This window comes from Saccostrea echinata, unplaced genomic scaffold (assembly GCF_033153115.1).
Source record: "Saccostrea echinata isolate AGI-Se365-2 ecotype Australia unplaced genomic scaffold, CSIRO_AGI_Sech_v1 ptg000056l, whole genome shotgun sequence".
NCBI classification, from domain to species: domain Eukaryota; kingdom Metazoa; phylum Mollusca; class Bivalvia; order Ostreida; family Ostreidae; genus Saccostrea; species Saccostrea echinata.
The window spans coordinates 8,542,540-8,565,000 of NW_026889805.1; the positions used below are offsets into that span (position 1 = coordinate 8,542,540).

Sequence of the window (22,461 nt, forward strand, 5' to 3'; positions counted from 1 at the left end):
CCTGTGCCTTATAAACAACATCCACGACTGTACCTGTCCAGTACACACACTTATTCTACATCCATGACTGAACCTGTGCCTTATAAACAACATCCATGACTGTACCTGTGCAGTATACACATCTAACTCTACATCCCTGACTGTATCTGTGCCTTATAAACAACATCCACGACTGCACATGTCCAGTATACACATCTAACTCTACATCCCTGACTGTATCTGTGCCTTATAAACAGCATCCGCGACTGCACCTGTCCAGTATACACATTTAACTCTACATCCCTGACTGTACCTGTGCCTTATAAACAACATACACGACTGTACCTGTGCATATATACATACTTTATTCTACATCCCTGACTGTACCTGTGCCTTATAAACAACATCCATGACTGTACCTGTGCAGTACACACATTTTATTCTACATCCCTGACTGTACCTGTGCCTTATAAACAACATCCACAACTGTATCTGTCCAGTGCACACATCTTACTCTACATCCATGACTTTACCTGTGCCTTATAAACAACATCCACGACTGTACATGTGCATATATACATACTTTATTCAACATCCCTGACTGTACCTGTGCCTTATAAACAACATCCACGACTGTACCTGTCCAGTACACACACTTTATTCTACATCCATGACTGTACCTGTGCCTTAAAAACAACATCCATGACTGTACCTGTCCAGTACACACACTTTATTCTACATCCATGACTGTACCTGTGCCTTATAAACAACATCCACGACTGTACCTGTCCAGTACACACACTTTATTCTACATCCATGACTTTACCTGTGCCTTATAAACAACATCCACAGCTGTACCTGCGTATGACACACACTACATCTATGACTGTACGTATGCCTTATAATCAAGATTTACACACAATAAACTTCTCAGCGTTTAAGAGGTACGTATTGTATACTGTATTTGGACCATCCTACCATAAAAAACAACAATATTTAAACAATTTTATTTCACTCACAAATTTTGATCTTTAAGTGTGTACTTTACTCTTAAAATTTGACCATGAAAATCAATTAGAATCAAGTTCGAGACACAATTAATCATCAGTGTACAGGTGGAAAACTCAAAGCTATAAGTCAACATATAGCCAATTACTATTATTAATTTTAATTAATTTTAATAAACGTTTGTCGTATACGTTTGACGTATAATCAGTTGTAAACTATGATAATAATACCCCGCAACTTTGGGGTTGGCACAGAAGATGGTGTAAAAATGTTTTCATAGTTGAAAACATTTTAGGATGGAACAGTGCATTTTATCGTGTTAACAAAGAAAGACCTATCGAAAATAATTATTGCAGTACATGTAATACTACATGTATCTACACTTCACAATTCAATGTTTAAATGGCATCCAAAAGAAATAAAAAAAAACAAGAAGTCTGTGAGCCAATGCTCACTAGTAATACCCCCGCTTTGACGTGAATGTACACAAGTTCAGTTATGGACAGACACAAGAATGAACAAGAAGTTGACATCAGATTCGTACAAAAATGAATCCCACAATATGGCATGCCTAAACAAAGAGTGTGCTAAAATTTCAAGCATCTGCGATGGGTAGTTGCTGGGAAAACTGTGACGAAAATTTTGTTACGGACAGACAGACAGACACACAGACAGACGGACAGACAGACAGACGGACAGCCAGACAGACACACAAGGGTAAAACAGTATACCCCCCACTCCTTCGGAGCGGGGGTATAATAACCCAATATGAAACATGACTTAAACAGGAGGGGGAAATGAGGAAAAAGTTGGATTTTTTTTTCATGTGCTTAAGAGCCCTCTATACACTGCACACTAAAGAGTTCTAATTTTGTGGTACATTTATGCAAATAGAGTAATCTGCCCTTTCAACAAGAACAAGCATTCTGAGAGTATTGCATTAGCAATACTAGTCCCCTACCGGCAAGTGTAATCTGGTTCCCGTTAAAAATTGAAAATGTCATAATTCCGTCAAAAATCAATGAAGCGGAACGAAATGCAAACTTCTTCTATAACTCATCAAGGTAAAGTCACATACCAAAAATCAGTTCAATATCTGCAAACGTTTAGAAAAAAATGCGGAAAATCCTGAAAAAATGAAAAGGTCGTAATTCCGTCAAAAAGCACTGAAGCGGAACGAAATGCAAACTTGATCTGTAACTCATCAAGATACACTCACATGCTAAAATCAGCTCATCAATATCTGCAAGCGTTTAGAAAAAAAGTGCGAAAACCAAGTGGGACAGACAGACAGACAGATGGACAGACGGACGGACAGACTCAGAGGAAACCTATAGTCCCCTCCGGTTTCACCGGTAGGGGACTAATAAAATAAATTGAAACCGGAGAGGACGATAGGTTTCCTCTGAGTCTGTCCGTCCGTCTGTCTGTCAAACTGTCCGCCTAGCTGTCCCTCTGTCACTCTGTCCCACTTGGTTTTCCGCACTTTTTTCTAAACGCTTGCAAATATTATGCTGATTTTGGTATGTTAGTGTGTATTGATGAGTTACAGATCAAGTTTTTAATTTCGTTCTGCTTCATTGATTTTTGAGGGAATTACAATCTTTTTAATTTTTAAGGGTTTTCCACACTTTTTTCCCAAACGTTTGCAGATATTGAGTTGATTTTTGGTATGTGAGTGTATCTTGATGAGTCACAGATCAAGTTTGCATTATGTTCCGCTTCAATGATTTTTTGACAGAATTACAGCATTTTCAATTTTTAATGGGAACCAGATTACACTTGCCGGTAGTGGACTAGTATTGTTAATGCAGAAAGCTTGTCTCAATAGCTTTAATACGCATGCTTGAATACTGAGTAAACCATATGATAGCAAGAATGATAGTAAAATTCTGCCACCTATCGCAGAGTTAATTTAGAAAGTTGACATATTGAAATGATTTTTTTCATATTTCATATTTATATACCGAATATTTATGTGAATTTTATCAAAAAACATAACTTATTTGGGAAAACAAAGAGAGATAAGTCTATAATTTTGGTACAACTTCATCTCTATAGAAATCAATGGAAAATATTTTTATCCCCCCCCCCCCCCTCACTGAAACAACAATTTCTTTTAAAGTATTATGAATTGTTATTTCACAAATTCAAATTTATACCAATTGTTTCTTGTTTCAGTGGAGTGGGTTGTTGGGGAGGGGGGGGGGTTGATGAGGGTGTAGAACATATGTTTACAGACTAAAAGCAGCAAAAATAGTCATTTTATTGCCAATGAATCTAATATGTCAGTTGACTTTTACATACGTTAAACATACGGAGAGATTTGATGGTTATTTATCCATTTCCATGAGTATTTGAAAATCTGGATCACTTGTTATGTTTAAAGCCCGATTTCAATTTATAAAATTGTCTAACTCTTCCCCCTCTTTATGAGAAGAGTTTTAAATGAGCAGTTAACTTTTTGAGACTGGTTTTAAAATAATTAATCCATTACTTATAAACTCTTCTACAATAATAATAAAACTTGGCAGAAGTTGTAAAGGCGAGGATGGAGTATATCGAAAGAAGGAGTATTTCCTCTTAAAAAAAGACTAAATCCCAAGCTTTCTTGCAGGCATATGATTCAATTTTTTTGACGGGGTGGGGGTTGCATTGGGGGTGGGGGTTCGGGTCACAAACGACGAAAGAACAAACTTTTAGTAGAGCCTTGAGTAACTTTTCTTGGATGTTGTTAATAACGTAAAGATGCAGTCATGGAAGTAGAATAAAGTGTGTGCACTGAACAGGTACAGTCGTGAATGTTGTTTTTAAGGCACAGGTACTGTCAGGGATGTAGAATAAAGTATGTATATATGCACAGGTACAGTCGTGGATGTTGTTTATAAGGCACAGGTACAGTCAGGGATGTAGAATAAAGTGTGTGTACTGGACAGGTACAGTCATGGATGTTGTTTATAAGGCACAGGTACAGTCATGGATGTTGTTTATAATGCACAGGTACAGTCATGGATGTAGAATAAAGTGTGTGTACTGGACAGGTACAGTCATGGATGTTGTTTATAATGCATAGGTACAGTCATGGATGTAGAACAAAGTGTGTGTACTGGACAGATACAGTCGTGGATGTTGTTTATAAGACACAGGTACAGTCATGGATGTAGAATAAAGTGTGTGTCCTGGACAGGTACAGTCATGAATGTTGTTTATAAGCACAGGTACTGTCAAGGATGTAGAATAAAGTGTGTGTACTGGACAGGTACAGTCGTGGATGTTGTTTATAAGGCACAGGTATAGTCGTGGATGTAGAGTAAGATGTGTATACTGCACAGGTACAGTCTTGGATGTTGTTTATAAGGCACAGGTACAGTCATGGATGTAGAATAAAGTGTGTGTACTGGACAGGTACAGTCAGGGATGTTGTTTATAAGGCACAGGTACAGTCAGGGATATTGTTTATAATGCACAGGTACAGTCATGGATGTAGAATAAAGTGTGTGTACTGGACAGGTACAGTCATGGATGTTGTTTATAATGCACAGGTACAGTCATGGATGTAGAATAAAGTGTGTGTACTGGACAGGTACAGTCATGGATGTTGTTTATAATGCACAGATACAGTTATGGATGTAGAATAAAGTGTGTGTCCTGGACAGGTACAGTCGTGGATGTTGTTTATAAGGCACAGGTACAGTCATGGATGTAGAATAAAGTGTGTGTACTGGACAGGTACAGTCATGGATGTTGTTTATAAGGCACAGGTACAGTCATGGATGTAGAATAAAGTGTGTGTCCTGGACAGGTACAGTCGTGGATGTTGTTTATAAGCACAGGTACAGTCAGGGATGTAGAATAAAGTGTGTGTCCTGGACAGGTACAGTCGTGGATGTTGTTTATAAGCACAGGTACAGTCAGGGATGTAGAATAAAGTGTGTGTACTGGACAGGTACAGTCGTGTATGTTGTTTATAAGGCACAGGTACAGTCAGGGATGTTGTTTATAAGGCACAGGTACAGTCAGGGATATTGTTTATAAGGCACAGGTACAGTCACGGATGTTGTTTATAAGGCACAGGTACAGTCAGGGATATTGTTTATAAGGCACAGGTACAGTCAGGGATGTTGTTTATAAGCACTGGTACAGTCATGGATGTAGAATAAAGTGTGTGTACTAGACAGGTACAGTCGTGGATGTTGTCAATCAGGTACCGGTACAGTCATGGTGTAAAATTTCTAGAGTTGTCTGGACAGTTCAGCAGAATCTTAGAGAGGTGGATCTAATAAAAATATTTACTTATACAAATATTTTCTTCGGATGTTATCGATAATTATAGCATTAATTTCCTTTAATATGAGCAATTATTTTAATACCATACCCTACGTATTCCATGTATCACACCACGGTTATCGACCAGTCAAGATGTTAATTGTTTCATGCATATGAAATTAATTTTTATTTCTTTTGAGAATTTTTTTTTTTTTTTTTTTTTGGGGGGGGGGGGGTCTTCCAGCCTATTTTTACAACTTTGATACCTGTGCCTAGTAAATTTTATGTACTTTGTAAATAAATAAAGGTTTTTTGTCAGGAACTATTCTTTTTCATGCAGGGCATAGGAGGCTACTTCCTGGGGTGCACTTGAGATGTTTATATATATAACACATTGAAAACGGGTGGATTAGCCCATTCCACCCATAAATATCGTAAGACATATATTTATGGGAAAAAAACCTGTGCTTTTCATTGACACCTCTTGCGTGTTCAATGAAATGGGTGAAATTAATAATATTGTGACGTACTTATACTTTCTAACATAAAATTGAGGATTACAAATTAATTCCAATATTTATTTTAATTTCCTTTTTTATTTTACTTTGTCTATTGTTTACTCGTATATTTTCTATAATTATACTAGCATGTTTCATTTTAAATTCATCATTGTTATTGAGCACGTAGGATATTGAAATCATGCCCCCAGCCCCCCCCCCCCCCCCCAAAAAAAAAAAAAAAAAATTAAAGACCTGGCTCATATTGTACTCTGAACATAAAGCTTTAAATTTAAATTTGTAAAAGTTTTGGATCCTTCCCTAATCACTGCTGACATCGTTTGTCTCGGTATCACTGTCATGGGTAATATAAAAATTAGCGTTAATTGCGCTTTGATTGAATTCAGTCTAAATCTTAATCGGAGAAAATCCACAGAATTTTTTGTTGTGGATGTTATTAATCAAGCGCGGGTTAAGTTAATCAAGCGCGGGTTGAGTCAGTGGTAGTGTGTATGTACGGCACAGGTACAGTCGCAGATGTTGTATATCAGGCACAGGTATACAGTCATAGATATACAAAATGTACGCTGTAGTAAATGTTACTTTTTAGAGATAATAGCGATCTATGCAATGGATTTAGGCATAGTCAAGCTTACACATATATTTTCCGCGATATATTCACTAAGCTAGTTATTGTTACCGTTTTGGCGATTACAGCCTTCCATAAAGTAGATTAATTATTAACACATTTTGTATGTTTCATTTAAAAAAACAATCCATACTTAATTAACAACATACAGTTTAATACGTTGAACAATCCGGAAAATCTTGCTCTGACATTCCGTTTTTAATATTAGTGAGCAGGTACGTCATGGATGTCCGGTACCAGCATTGCCGAGTACAGTTGCGGATGATAGCTGACAGCCACTGTTGGGTATTTCCTATCATGTTTATATTTATCTATAGAAGCCTGTAATGGACACTGTTAATATTTCAAAAGACCTTTTAACACTACATACGTCCACAATGAAATTAAATAAATACAGAACACGGCATAAAATTCTAAACGCAAAATTTGAAAATTAACATTTCAAAATCCCAAATCAAGGTCATCACAGAAAATTTCATTAAAAACCCTTAGTACAAAATTATAATCTTATTTAGCCATCCAATACTGAACGCAAACGTTCTGATTTATCTATGGATAGTGTTATTCTCTTTAGAGAAGTGGACAGGCTTTCGCCTTCAAAGCCTGTCCACTTCTCTAAAGAGAATATGGATATTGGTAGAACACAGGCACTTGTTTCTGTAATAAATTTTTAACCCAGAGTATAATAATAGCACAAGGTTTCCAACTCCGAATTACATGGAGTACCCCCCTCCCCCAGAATAGCATTCATTTACACTTTCAGAGGAAATGCACTGGCAAACTGTTTACACCTATGTCTTCTACGATAATTTATCTATACACAACCATATATGGCATGCTTGTCTTTATTTTCTTTCATCTCCGTAAACAGCGTCAAAACTCTGCTCGACGAGTGGAAAAGTCGACTTCAACCATGAAATGGTATGTGCTAATCCCGGGCAGAGATTTTGTGTTTCTAAAATTACATCGGATAAATATCGTAATGTTTGCAGGGAAAATCAGACTTAAACAAATTCTATTTATTCACTTCAATATTTAAACACTGGAATTGAATTTTTAAACCCATTCCTTTTTTTACTTTTGCTCTCTGCCCGGGATTTCCTCTGAAAGTGTAAATGAATGCAATTCTGGGGGAGGGGGGTACTCCATGTAGTTCGGAGTTGGATACCTTGTGTTATTATTATACTCTGGGTTAAAAAATTGCCTGTGTGATAGAAAAAGAAAAAAAACCCAGCCACAATACACAGTAGATTCCAAAATATACGCGAGGAATTTATGTCTTAGTATAAGTATCAAGTATGTCTTATAATGATCATCGTGTTCATTTCTCTAATTTCGAGACAAACGATTAAGGAAATCAGTAAAAGTAATCAAATGAATATGCAAAATTTAATGAAATACGTGTAGTTCAGAAATGTCGCTTCCCGAGATTAACTTTCAAAGTGTAACATGTATATATAACTGTCTGAAATTATGTTTATTATAAAGCATAATAAAGAGAGCACAGAAAAGGTACACAAAGGAAAAAAAATAAAAAAGACAGAAATGGAAAATGTTGGGATCGAAATCGGGAGCACCACATTTACGTTCTAACAATCATACCATGTGCCACGATATCAATGATGGGGAATAGATAAATTTTAGACAGATTGCTAATATGAGAAGAAAAATTGAATATATATTTTCATCATTTCCGATATGAAGATCATGATTAACCAAAATTAATTATCTAAATGTAATGAAGTGCAGTCATTTCAAAATAAAGTTATTCAAATGATGTTTTTCTGCTTAAGGGTGGTCTTAGACAATAGTTTGTCATCCTTTTGTCATACCTCAATATTTACTTTACTGTAAAGGTGGTTAAATTGAAGGGTTGAAAGTTTGACGATTTCGGTATATTAGAAAAATAGCGAGTGGAAACTTTGACGATTATTAGAAATTCGTCAATATCGTCAACGTTTCCTCATCGTCAAAGTTTCCACTTTTACAGTGTACACCAAAGAAACTCAATGATCTTCATTTTTTATCATTTACACAAGGAACTATTAACATTTAAATATCATTATTGTGTAATTCGAGTTTACACATGTATAAACTAAGATTGTATGGCAAACTCATGGTTAGAAAATGTGTTTAAGAAATCACTTCTAGAGGAGGTAAAAACCTATCAAATGTGCTAAGGCTCTTTAATATCACGGACGTGACCTTTTTTATTAGAGGCGTATCCGGAAAAGCATACGTTATGAATGCGTTTATGGATACCTATTTCAGAGAAAAAGTGTCTTGTTAAAGAGGTCATGCGCCAGAATATAAGAAAGGAGCAGTCTGTATGGTTAAATTAATAGAACAGAAAGAGACACATTTTAAGCTTGCAATACATTTATGACCCTTAGAGAGCTCCATAAGTTTGACTGACTGAGTCAGTGAATCATTTTCATTAAAAATTGATTTAAACTTGACAAGTAATTTTAAAGTTACAATGTACTTCGAATGATTTTTAAGCGTGTAAGAAAGAGTCATAGCTGCCTTGCCGACGACAAGCACGATTCAAGAATTTAAAAAGGAATTCACCCCTTTCTATTTATAGATATACCTTTCTTAAATCTGCATTTTGCTTATTTTAAAGAAACCATTTAAGATATATTTATGTAATCTTATGCACTTATACATAATTATGTGAGAATTTATCATCTATATCCAACTTTTTAGATTTCAATTTCAATTTTAAAGAAACTCTTCAAGATATTCTCATCAAATTTCATACACTAATACAAATTTTTATGTTGCATTACTAATATACCCTCGGCGGGGCATTCGTGTCCTATGGACATATTTCTAGTTGATACTTTCAAATTATTACCTTGCATAGATGATACAAATTTTTAATGGATGTATTAATTTAACTTTCTTCTTCTTTGATTATTTTGAAACATTAACATTTTTCAAGAGATAACAGTAACAGATTTTAGAAAAGAACAACAATTCATAATTTTCCTTTAAATTATGATTTAGTCTGCATTGGTTATTTCATTTAGTTCATAAATACTAAATATAGTTCATAAATACTAAATATAATGAAAGATTAAAAGACAGAACTTGGCTTATCGCCTGTGTTCTAATAATCTGTACCCTTAAATTTTAATATATAATGAGGTGAGGAAATGTAACATACACTTTGAAATATTGGGCCTAATAATCTGTTATAATTTTTTTTGCTTGGTACAAAAGATTTAAATGCATCTAAAATTGTCATTATGCACAGTCTAATTCACTTCTTCTTTCCTCAGAGTAGAAAAACAAACTAAAAATTTAACCAAAATTGAGTCATGCCCCTTTTCTATAGTTACTGTATTGTTAGATTTTTTACCCCATTTATTTTGTACATTCAAGAGTTTATTTATAATAAGAAAATTCTCTTGCAATTGGTTTGATGTTTAATGATAAATTGACTGGACTTATTTACAATTTTACATGCAGCTGTTGTCATTGTTGGAGCCATGGACAGAGGGTTCTAGATTTCTGGTACCTCAGCCAACAGCAGCTCCTAATTTTGACTTTGTGCTGCAAAATGAAGTAGACATGAGGGGATATATTGACCAAGGCTCTCACATGAGACAAGGGGTATCAAGGAGCAATTAAATCCTCCAAATACCACCTCCATTTCTTCTACTTAAATACTGAGAGAGTGTGCATTATTTTAGACCAATATCGTACATATATGTCTGACTTATCCCTGTTTTATATAAGAACACTTGAAGACAGGATGATTACCCCTGTCACTGTCTCTTGTCTCCTCCATGACCATCATATCCATCTAATCCACCCTTTGCCATCAGTCCTACCTCAATCCCTCTATGACACACCACCTTATGTCCATCTAACCCCCACCCCCACCCCCATCCCACCCCTGCTATAAGTTACACCCTAATCCCTCTGTAATGCATCATCTGATATCCATCTTATCTCCCCCCCCCCCCCCCAACCATGCTATCAGTCCCACCTCAATCCCACTATGACACACAATCTTATCCCCCTACCCTGCCATCCCATCTCAATCCCTCTGTGATGCACCATCTTATATCCATCCTTACCCCCCCCCCCCCCCCACCACCATGCTATCAATTCCACCTCAATTCCTCTGTGACGCACCAACTTATATCCATCTATTCCCCTCCTACAATTCCCTTTTTGCAAACCTCAAAATTTTACATAAAATCCATTTATCACTGACCTAAAACAAGCATATCCTATAACTATGTTACATATTTTGTCAGAACAGGAAAATCTTTTTTATTGAATTTGTATTGTCTTGGCAACTTATATGAAATAACAGTGTTTGATTGTCAGCTAGACCTTCAAACTTTGCTTTTGCTATGAGCACAAATGCAAATTTGTTGCTATATTTTGCTGTGTTGATTTGACCTTAAAAAATAATTTTCTCTGTTTTTGTTTTTTTCAATACAAGGAATATAATTTCCAGAGCTCTGTTTCCTTGTCGGGGGTCAGCTGAACTGAGAGTCATGAACAGGAAGACATGATATCATGCAGTGTCAAAGTGACTAGTTTATTGAGGGATACATAGCTGACTGAGGGGTGTACCTCTGTTTATCCTCAGAAAGACCCCGGGAGGCACATGGATTGTAACAGATAGCATGTACATGCATTCAGAGCCGCTTATGTAAGTACATGCAGTAGTGCATGTGTACTGTATTGTATTCTGTTGATGTATTTGTTTTCATTGTATTGATATCTGTTATTGTTTTATGTTTATTGTCAGTACATGTGTACTTCCCTCATTTCTGTCCAGAGATGGGGGAAGTTTCAGAAATATTGTTCTGTTTAAAAATACATAAATTTGTGATTTTATGTTCCTTGTGACAAATCTTATTATACTTGCATTTTTCATGAAGGTATCTGTACATTATTCGTTTCCCAGTCTGTCCTTTTGTCAGTGGCACCAATATGCAGATACATGAAAACAATTTGAATTTCACTTTCAACCCCAGGGCCTAGATTAGTGTGATTAAAAAAATTAGCTTGTCATTGCAGCTCATCATAATTTCCCAAAACATATCGATATAAATTTGATAAGCCATGTAATAGATGCACAAGAAAGCTTTTAGAATTTTGGTCTCTTCTCTAGGACTTCCAAGGAATTTAAAATAGTGTGGTTTGTCATGAAGGTTTAATTACCATTAAAACTCTTCCTACAATTTTGGAAGTTGAAAATTTTGCTCTATATTGGAATAGTTGTGCTGTGGTTGGAGATATGCAACAGTGCTTTGAATCACTTGCGACCCAGATTTTTTGGAGGAATGATCGTATAAATAAAGTTTCCAAGCAAGTTTATTTATTAGTAGCTATTTTTAAAATAGTGTTAAGTTTTGCATGTACTATGCCTAAATAGTAGTCAGGGTTAGACAACCCTGACAACTGTTTAGGCATAGTATACACAAAATGCAACATCTTTGTTATTATTATGCTGACTGTTGTCTAAATACTACAATTTAGTATGCTTACGCTATATACTAAGGGAAAATTGTTTATATTGAGACAAACTTAAGGAAGCATAATAATATTCTTTTGTTCAGCATACTTGCATTGAGGATAACATTAAGGATGCATACTTGTAATCATAATTCAGATTTTACATGTGACCTACAAGGGTCTGGATGGCATTGGACATTTCAGTGGATTGAGAGGGCATTTAGCAGAAAAAAAATGGACGTTTGAGCGGAAAATTTCTGGACATTTTAGTGGAAGATTTATAAGACATATTAGCAGAATTTTAGAATATAAAGATGTGAATATTTTAGTGGATAGTTAAGTAGAATTATATATAGTCAGAGCTGTGGAAAACTTTTTCAGATAGCCAGTCATTTGGACCGACAAGAAGACAAAATAAGCCTGTCGGAAGTGATTTTTGCCGGTCCGAAATAGCAAGTCACAAAATTAAAAAAAAAAAAAGCATAACTTTTTTTAACTTAATTACACATCTATTTAATTAATAATAATACAAAATTCAATCTCCATTTCCAAGTCCTCTTCCTTTTTCTGCATTTATAACAATTAATACTAGATTTCATTTGGGCAGGTGACAATTCTCATTCAGCATAGTAAACGTAATTTCTTTTGAAACATAAATGCGTTTTGGAATTATATTAACCTAGAAAATGAGTCTAAAAATTGAAGAAATTCTGTGCATCGATAATAAAGGTATCAACATGATCGATGAAAAAACGAAATCCGGGACAGTCAGAAGTACTAGATTTACCGCTTTCCCCAACGGTGTTTGAATTCTTTCAGTCGAAGCTTGTCTGTATCTGTTTCTTTATGTTTTCTACCTAATTCTGCCACACTTGTAAATTTAATAGGTCACAAGACCATGCTGGTTTTGCTTTCATTTACAGCCTCGATCTCATGTAAAGAAAAAGAATTACGCAATCGTATATAAGGTATGATAATTAAGCTGGGAAGTGCACCAATGATAAATGGAAAACAAAAAAACCTTTATAACCCAAAAAGGGGCCGGTCATTTGGACCGACATTGATAGCATTTTTACCGGTCACAGGCATTTTTTGCCGGTTTTGCTGGCATGACTGGTAGTTTTCCACAGCCCTGAATATACCCATTCTTAGCCAGCAAAGTCTGCCCCCCCCCCCCCAACTTAACCCAACCCAACCCAATGGGGAAGTGGAAGTAGAATTTAAGAAATCTTTGCAGGTGGCTTGCTAAGTGTCATTTACTGACTGAAAAAGGGCAATGGTTTTCTTAAGAAATAAAGGAAATAATATTCAGTGGATGTAAATATATGCCCATTCACACCTTTTGAATTCAGCTAAAATGTTCATTAATTTTTACAGGTAACTTTTTTTTCTTCCGCTAAAATGTCCTATGAATCTTTGAAATTTGCTGAAATGTCTTAGGAATCTTTCACCATTCACACCTTTTGCAATTCCTCTGAAATGTCCTTTAATTGCCCAGTCTAGATGAGTGAATACCATAAATTGAAGTTTTTGAAGTACTTCCATTTACTAATGCCCACAGCTTTATTCATTAAACAAACTTGCATGCACAGATGTCACTATTGTTGCTCAAATTTTGCATGCAAATGAGACATATTTTCCAGATGGAAGATTGAAGTTATATAAACTGAACATTGACATTGGCCTGCGATTTCATCCAAGCTTGTTAAAAGTTTAAACAAGCGAAGGGCTACAACCCTTCAGATATAATTTAGAAAGCATAAAATAGGATGGGATCATTTAAAAAAATCTTCCCAAGAAACTAAAGAGAGGAATCTTTTTATGAAACCTTCCTAAATGTAGGTACCGGGTAGATACATGTTTGTTCAAATCATGAACATGTCCTACCCCATGGGTCATGATTTGCATAATCCTGAATCCACTAAGGATGCTTCAATATAAATATGACCAATCATGGCTTTGCTGTTCTTGAGAAGAAGATTTTTAAAGAGTTTTCCTTTGTATTCCTATGTTAAACTTTGATTGCCCATTTACATTGTGGCCCCACCTTACCCCCAGGGGTTATGATTTGAAAAATTTGAATCTACACTACCTGAGGATGCTTAAAATTAATATGAACAATTATGGCTTTGCAGTTCTTGAGAAGATTTTTAAAAGATTTTTTGTATGTATTCCTTTATTAAACTTTGAATGCCTATTGTTGTCCCACCCTACCCCCGGGGGTCATGATTTGAACAAACTTGAATCAACATTATCCGAGGATGTCTCCACATATTTCATCTTTTCTGGCCCAGTGGTTCTTGAGAAGAAGATTTCTAAAAGATGCCATTAATTTTTCACTAAATTTGTAATTATCTCCCTTGGAAGAGGTGTGGTCCTTCATTTGAATAAACTGAAAAATCCCTTTACCTAAGGATACTTTGTGGTAAGTGGTTGAATGTAATTGGCCCAGTAGTTCTTGAGAAGAAGTGGAAAATGTGAAAAGTTTAAGACAAATGGACAGACAGCTAGACTGACAAAGAGTGTTAATTTTATTTTCTGTATTTATTTCATACATAAACAATTGTTTAATATTTTAGAACACCGTCGAGAAGAGTTATAATGAAAATGATGATTGGATTGCTGCTGGCAATGGTAATTTTTTCTTTTGGAACAGTTTGATGCTGACAATGATATTTTTTTTTCTTTAATATTTTACCTGTCCTATTTTAATTATCCTTTAAAGAAGATGCACTTTACAATTTGTGTTAAATTTTAAATGTGCATATATTTCTTTATAAGGTCTTAACAACAGAAGCAGATCCCAGAGTAAAGCGTTATCAAGTGGCTACAGGCGAGACTGGGAGATAGTAAGTCATCAGTACTGTAATACTTCTGTCTTTGAGTTGGTCAATCACTTGTTCAGCCTAGATTATAAATCAATTGTTCAGTTTGTGAGATAGTATATATCATTTTTAGAGTTCCATGAAGATATGACATGCAGTTGGTCACCTGATCAGATCCTATAATGCCCAAAGGGTGTTATCATAGTAGATTTGATCATGTACCGACTGAATGTCATATCTTAATGAAACTCTAAAAATGATATATATCTTATTTCCGATATTTCTGTTTTGATTTCTTCAGTACTTATATATGGCAAGAAAGTCTGATCATGTGACCAACTTCATGTCAATGAAAAATATTCACATTCAGTGTTGATTTTCTTTATGAAATCCATTGAAAATCTGCAACATTCAGTACCCTATAACAGACAAGAAACCTTGTCACCACGCGGTAGAACACACACTGAGAACTATATGCATTTTCTTTAATCTGAAACATCAAAATGTGTATTGTTTTGGCTCAATTTAAATAAAAACACCTACCGTATTAAATTACTGGTATCATAGAAATATAACAACTGTGCATTTAAAATTAATTTGTCATTTTTTGTATTTGCATTATTTAACTTTTCACGTCACAGTGGCTAACTTTCCACATCACAATGGCTCTTACATCTATTAAGCACACCTTTTCTGAAGGCGCCAAATTCCTAAAAAAAAGATTAACAAAATAAACAATTATGAAAAGAGAAATTGGAGAATGTAAATATATTAATGTAAGTGTTGAATTCTTATTTTTGGATGTTGTCGGTCAATAGCAGCACATGTCTGTTCCAACAAATTATCATACCATGCTAACACGTGTTATTCAATTTGTCAGTACAGCCAGGTGCTGTTATAGGACTGATGGCATCCCAAAGTAAGAATTCAATGCTTAAATAAAACATATTCAGCTCTGTTTTGATTTCATTGTATTGCAAATGTGAACAATCCCCCTTTATGTCTTTATGAATTTCTTTGTTGTTATACTCACTGAATGTCAATGAATCACAAATTTTGACTGGAGGATACTTATAAAATGTAGATATCAAGACATATATGTATGAGATCTTAAAGGATGCGTATGAAAAAGTGGTTGTGAACTTGATTCTTGCCCATTTTCACAAGGACAAGGCAACATTAATTGATATGCATGATAAAGGTGGAATATGTTTCAGAGAGCATGTCGAAATACAATAATACTCAGGTGACTGTTAAGGCCCTTGGGCCTCTTGTTAGTTATAATCCCAACTTCCTTAATGAAAATGCATATTAGATCACAGAGAAAAGTTAATGCATTGTTCTCTAATTAATTGTTGCTAGTGTTAATTTCCTTTTTTCCATTATTAACAACATTTTTCAGGAACCAAAGCACTGTAAATACATTAAGTGTAATTGTTTGGTTGATTAATGTCATGGACTTAAACTTTCCAGCAGAATGTTTGTTTACACATTTTCAAAGAAAGTAAAAAACAAAGGAAAAAATCACTAATAATCTGTAAATTCCCAGGAGTTGAAAGGAAATGATGACATTTACTGGATGATATAGAGGAAAGCTAATTTACATGTTATTGCTCTATATACATGTATATTATTATAACAACAACTTGATAAGATTGATTGACCATAGTTTATAAGGTCTCATTGGAAAGATCCTAAACTTTCACTTCTAATGCTAAAATGGAGATGGAACAGTCACTATTACCTATATTTATGTCGCGGTGCAACATATGAGAATTGAACCGGGGCCTCACAATCACAAGGCAAACACCCTACCACTAGGCTACCTTGACAGGTTTAGAAGAGCTCATAACATTGAATTGCCAGGTGTATATCATCAGGTCAAATGAAATGTATCAAGCTTGATCTGATGGTCAACCTCTGTAAATGTGACCTGATCCAGCTCTTTGGAGCAAATTACTGTAAAGATAATTATGATTAAAAAAAATTATTTACCCCTCTATTAATAGTTTATAAAACCTCAAATTTTAACAAGCAATTATACAACATTTATTTATTTATATAACCCCAAAAAATTGAATTAAATGAATTTTTTTATATGCAAGAAAAAAGATTTATGTACATGTAGTACATATGTACCATATACCACGCACTTTATCCATTTCACAAAGTGGAGATATGGATCCAGGAAATCACAGTCGGTGATTTGGAAAGACAGATCACATTCACCATCACATGATTTTGAAAACTCAACAGTTAGATAAAATGACACACTTGTTGGTATGTCGAATTAAAAAACTTTACCAGCAGTCGCTCAATAAAGGGTCAAGTCTGAGCTTATGTGTTAGAAAAGAAGAGAATGGCAGACAAATTTTTTTTCTAACATTTTTAATAAATGAACACATGGCATCTCTTGAAACATTTTCATGGATGAAATGAAATTGTATTTGTGTGCCATCTTCATTGAAGTTTTATTGTTTGAATTCTCACCACCAACAACATACTAGTACATAATCCTTCAATCTAAACACAACTAATTATTACACATTGATACAATCTCAAATTGTGCTACAATTTAAAACTAGATTATATTCACAAATGGCAAAACCTTTTGAAAAATTGAAATATCTGGCCCTGGGATCATGAAACATCTTAAGCTTAAGTTAAAATCTTTATGTTCTCTTTAGTTTTTTGTAAAAGTCAATCTGCACAAAATTAAAATATTTTTCAATATTGCTATACAAAAGTGTTGTTGTCTGCAACTTTAGAGATAAATTCAATAATTAGTAAACATTTTACAGGTGATTGAAAAATTTGACTTTAGTTTAAGTTTGTTTCATGATCCTGGGGCCAGGTTTGAACAGCTCTTTATAAAGATGCCATATTTTTTAATGTGAAGTTGTTCAGAGCTGAAATAAAATATTTTAAGGAGTGAATTACAGAGAATAAAATGGAAATATTTTAATTTTCAGCATAGGAAGGACAAATCCTGGAGACACCTTTATTTGTCACTATTATGTTCATGGAATGAAGTATGAAATTTCTGATCACTGTGAGAACCAGAATAAAGAAGGGATTGTTGTGAAGGGAGAAAAGTTGTATCCTTGGTGTTATCCAGGCACAGGCTTGTTTCCTTGTAAGTAGACATATACCATCATTGTTACAGGTAAAAACAAAACCCAGTGTTACTATAGCAATACCACTCCCCTACTAGGACCAATAAATCCCAACAATGTATACTTTACATTAGGGTTGATCTTTGACTATTTTATGAAAAAGGTGAAGATAACAAACAGTGATCAATCTAAAAAAATCTGCAAGCAATACAAATCTGTGAACAGAGCATAAAACATGGACCCCTGGGAACTCCAGAGGCGGGATCAGGTGCATAGGAGGAGTAAGCATCCCCTGTTGACCAGTCACACCCACTGTGAGCCCTATGTATTGATCAGGGAGATGAATTAGTATTCCATAGTCATGTTCAGTGTAAAATAAAGACCTAGCAATTGGTATGAAATATATCAGCCAAAATATGACACAATGATAGGTTATATTTGTTCACAAGATCATTATGATGACCATGATGTATTGATCAGGGAGATGAATTACATTCCATAGTCATGTTCAGATGTTCAGTGTAAAACAAAGACCTAGCAAGTGGTATGAAATATATCAGCCATAATATGACCCAATGATAGGTTATATTTATTCACAAGATCATTACAATGACCATAGAATTTATGAAATTGCTGACATTAAACAAGGATGCTGAAATCCCTATAACGTCAACTTATCTGTCAGTAGCCTGCCTTGGTTTAAAAATTAATCATACTCAGAGCATGCTGTGATATGAATTGTAATATGCAATATTTTTCCAATGAAATGGAAGTAACATTCAAATAACCCAAAATATTCTTAAAATAATAATGGACTATAATTCACTTTTGGATAAGGGTTGTACAAATAAATTAAAGAATAAATACCTACAACAAAAGTGTTCTGATTAGCAACTTTATATCGTTATTAAAAACAACTTTATATTCATTACTTAGCAATATATGATTGTGAGAAGTAAACTTAACCAGTTTGTAACTAATTTAGTTCTTTGATACAAAGCATATATCTTTGCTTTAAGCATGTGGTTCCCTACCTGAAATAAGATATGGCTACTGGATGTGTCCTAAGAATGTATGGAAAGACTCTGTAGAGGTATATGCTGTGTGTGCCGCCAAGTGTTTACGGGGATACCACCTGGAGGGGGACATTGTTGTACGGTGTCCTGAGTCTTTGACATGGAACAACTTTACTTCTCCAAAGTGCATTCCAGATCATGGTTAGATCTTCAAAGATTAGTATTTTGTTCTTTATTCCATATTTATTGTAAGAGGTTAAAATTCTAAAGAAATAAATTTCTTCAGGAAGTTTTAAACAGAAATAAATTTCTTCAGGCCATGATTTGCAAACTCTACATCAAGCCTCAATATATAACTAAATCTTTTGAGAATTAAGTTATGGACTATAATTTCATCACTACATTAAAAGTTTCATTTATCCACAAATTTATTTGTCAAGAAGGTAGAAGTGACATATTTGTGGTCCATGATGCTCTCATTTTCATGTAATATTTAAGGTGTGTGTGCAGTTTATTGTACAAAGTGATTTCTTCCATAGATCCTCCTGAGAGGCCTGGACATGTTCATGTTCAAGTGCTGAACACCACTGCTGTAAATGTGAGCTGGACATCACCAGTAAATGACACATCTATCATTGGTTACAAAGTCCATATCACATGTGATGATAATTACAATCTGTCACTGAACTGTACATTGAATTCACTCATCATATCTAAATTAGAGGTGCTGAAGAATTACACCATCACAGTCACTGCTTTTAACCAGTACAAGGCTAGTCTGCAAAGTGATCCAGTTTATGTAGAATTAACAGGTTTGTTTTCATTATTTAGAAAGTTAATCTATTGGCTGAATTTGTGAATTTCACAACCACTACTTTTGAGTCAGAGAGGATAAAAACGCTGATTTTTTTTCTTTTGCTTTTGCAAAAAATATCTCCTATCCCAGTTGTATCTTTAACCCTCACTAGGGGACCTTGATGATTTGACCTTTGGACATGACAGTGTTTCATGATCTCCTTGCCCATTGACCTAATCTTCTGGGAACCTTGAGACATGACTTTGACACATATTTATTTGACTGATAATAATATATGAGCCTGAATCCATACCAATTAAGAATTCAAGAATTTATTATCAAGGCACTATTTTTTGACAGACCGATAGGAAGATGGAGTCCTAAACCAGATCAGGTATTCATACAAATTTCAATTGGAATAAGAAAAACTAGCTGGTTTTAGCTTTTTTAGCCCACATCAATGAAGTTTAGTGTCTGCGTCTGTGTTGGCGTCCCAGGTTAAAGATTTTGGAGCAGATTTCTTTTCAAGTACTTCTATGCGTTATATTGATCAGAAATGAAAAGTTGATGTTTTTAGTATGTTTCATTGTAGTCCCAGGTTTCAGTTGCTGCATTTTTAGCCAAAGAATGACCAGGTTAATATTTTTGGAGCAGGTTAAAGTTTCTGGAGCAGATTAAAGTTTTTGGAGCAGGTCTCATTTCCAAGTAACAATAAGCCATATATTGACCAAACTTGCAGGGATTATACATCTAAGAATGCACACTACCAGACTTGCTTTGGATGCTTGATCTGACCTACATTTTCTGGATGAGTGACCAGGTTAAAGTTCTGGAGCAGTTTCATTCAAAAGTAACTATAAGCAAGATGTTGACCAAACATGCATGGATGATACACCTAAGGAATCACACTAACAGACTTGCTTCAGGTGCTGGATTTGACCTAAATTTTCTGGATGATTGACCAAGTTAAAGTTTTTGGAGCCAGTTCATTCCAGTGTAGCTTCAAGACCTCCCTAGATCAATCTTGCATGGATGATGCATCAATCGATAATTACTCTTAATCTTGCTTCAGATGGTGGATTTGACCTATAATTTCTTGTTGAATGATCAGTTTAATATTTTAGAGCAGGCTCATTCCAGTGTAACTTCAAGCCCTTTCTGCACCAAACTTGCTTGGATTTTGCATCTAAGGATGTACACTATCAGACTTGCATCAGGTGCTGGATTTGACTTTCATTTTCTGGATGAGTGACCAGAATAAACTTTTTTCAGCGGGTTCATCCCAGTGTAAATTTGAGCCCTACCTGGAGCAAACTTTGACGAATGCTGCATCTAGGGATGCACACTACCAGACTTGCTTCAGATACTGGATTTGACTTATATTTCTGGGTAAGTGAGCAAGTTAGGGGTCTTGGAGCAGTTTCATTTCAGTTTAATTTAAAACCCTTCATAGAGCAGAAATGCATTGATGATACATCTAGGGATGCACACTACCAGACTTACTTTAGATGCTGGATGTGAAATAGGCTTTCTGTATGATTGACCAGGTTAAGCTTTTTGAGCAGGTCCATTTCCAAGTAATAATAGCCTGCCTGGACCAAACATGTATGGATGATGCATCAAGGGATGCACACTAATGGACTGCTTGTGCTAGTTCTGACCTGCATTTTCTAGATGAATGACCAGGTTAAGTTTTAAGGACAAGTCCATTCCCAAGTAACTGCAAGCTATTCCTGGACCAAAATTATATAAATGTTGCATCTAGGGCTGTACACTTCTAAATAATTAGTTTAGTGTGGGACTTTGCCTTACTTAAAGATAACAGTCATTGAGGTTATCCTGTAATCTCTGATTACCTATGTTTAGAATTTTAGAGAAGTACAGAGAATATGAAAAAAGTGTGAGTAAAGTGAACATGGACATTTCAAGAGAAAATAGAGATTTTACTTAATTTATAAATATTTATATTTTTGTAAAAATACAAACTGCCTTTTGGAAATGAGATCAAAAATGTCTTGTCTTTCGTAGTTTGCATGCAGGGAGACTCCCCATTCTATATATTTTCTTTAACTACTTCAATGTAAAATATAGATAAAAATGAAATTATAGAGTGATTATGAAATAACAAGACCAGAAAACTGTAATATATTTTCAGCATTCATATTTAAAATCTAACATACAATATTGTTGAACTGTGACCAGCATTCATCCAGGGATTGCGTCCAGTTGTTCCATATATCTATTGTTTGACTTAAGTACTATTTAAAATAAAATATTTCAATAAGGGACCACTTAATTTTTAATTTTTTGTCAGTCTTATCAAGGCGAATAAGACTACTTTTGTTTTGTGACCAGCGGATCTTCTTTTGAATGAAGAGTATTGATGTATAATTAGTTTAGTCCCAATACAAGTCTGTTGTTTTGATTTTACAGATTCTTGCCAATTGTACAACATGAGCTTCATCACCAATATACCCCATAAAGTAATAGTGTATTGGAATGCAACAAGAGAGTGCCAGGATAGGAACCTCATACTTACAATGGCTAATGAACATGGTCAGAGAAATACAAAATATTTGAAGAAAAACACCAGTTTCCTTGTCTTCCATCAGATTGGCCTTGACACAGATTACAGAGTTTATATATTTATAGAAGAGAAGGAGGTTATCTCTGGAACATTTAAATCTGCAACCATGAGTACGTAGTATATACTGTATAGTAAAGAAAAGGATCTAAAAAATGTAAATTTTTAGCTCACCTGGGCCGAAGGCTTAAGGGAGCTTTTCTAATAACATTTTGTCAGGCTTCCATCTATCTGTCCG

General features: G+C 34.8%; 1 protein-coding gene across 1 annotated transcript in view; it reads left to right on the plus strand.

Moving 5' to 3' along the window:
• The first annotated feature begins 10,878 nt into the window (after positions 1 to 10,878).
• LOC133173587 (uncharacterized) overlaps positions 10,879 to 22,461 on the plus strand; it is a 39,356-nt gene continuing 27,773 nt past the window's right edge. Inside the window, exons 1-7 of the mRNA XM_061308567.1 lie at positions 10,879 to 11,077; positions 14,466 to 14,520; positions 14,668 to 14,735; positions 17,684 to 17,847; positions 18,847 to 19,044; positions 19,383 to 19,655; positions 22,073 to 22,336. Coding sequence (XP_061164551.1) covers positions 11,052 to 11,077; positions 14,466 to 14,520; positions 14,668 to 14,735; positions 17,684 to 17,847; positions 18,847 to 19,044; positions 19,383 to 19,655; positions 22,073 to 22,336 — 1,048 coding nt within the window. The 5' untranslated portion in view covers positions 10,879 to 11,051. The remainder of the gene's footprint in view (positions 11,078 to 14,465; positions 14,521 to 14,667; positions 14,736 to 17,683; positions 17,848 to 18,846; positions 19,045 to 19,382; positions 19,656 to 22,072; positions 22,337 to 22,461) is intronic.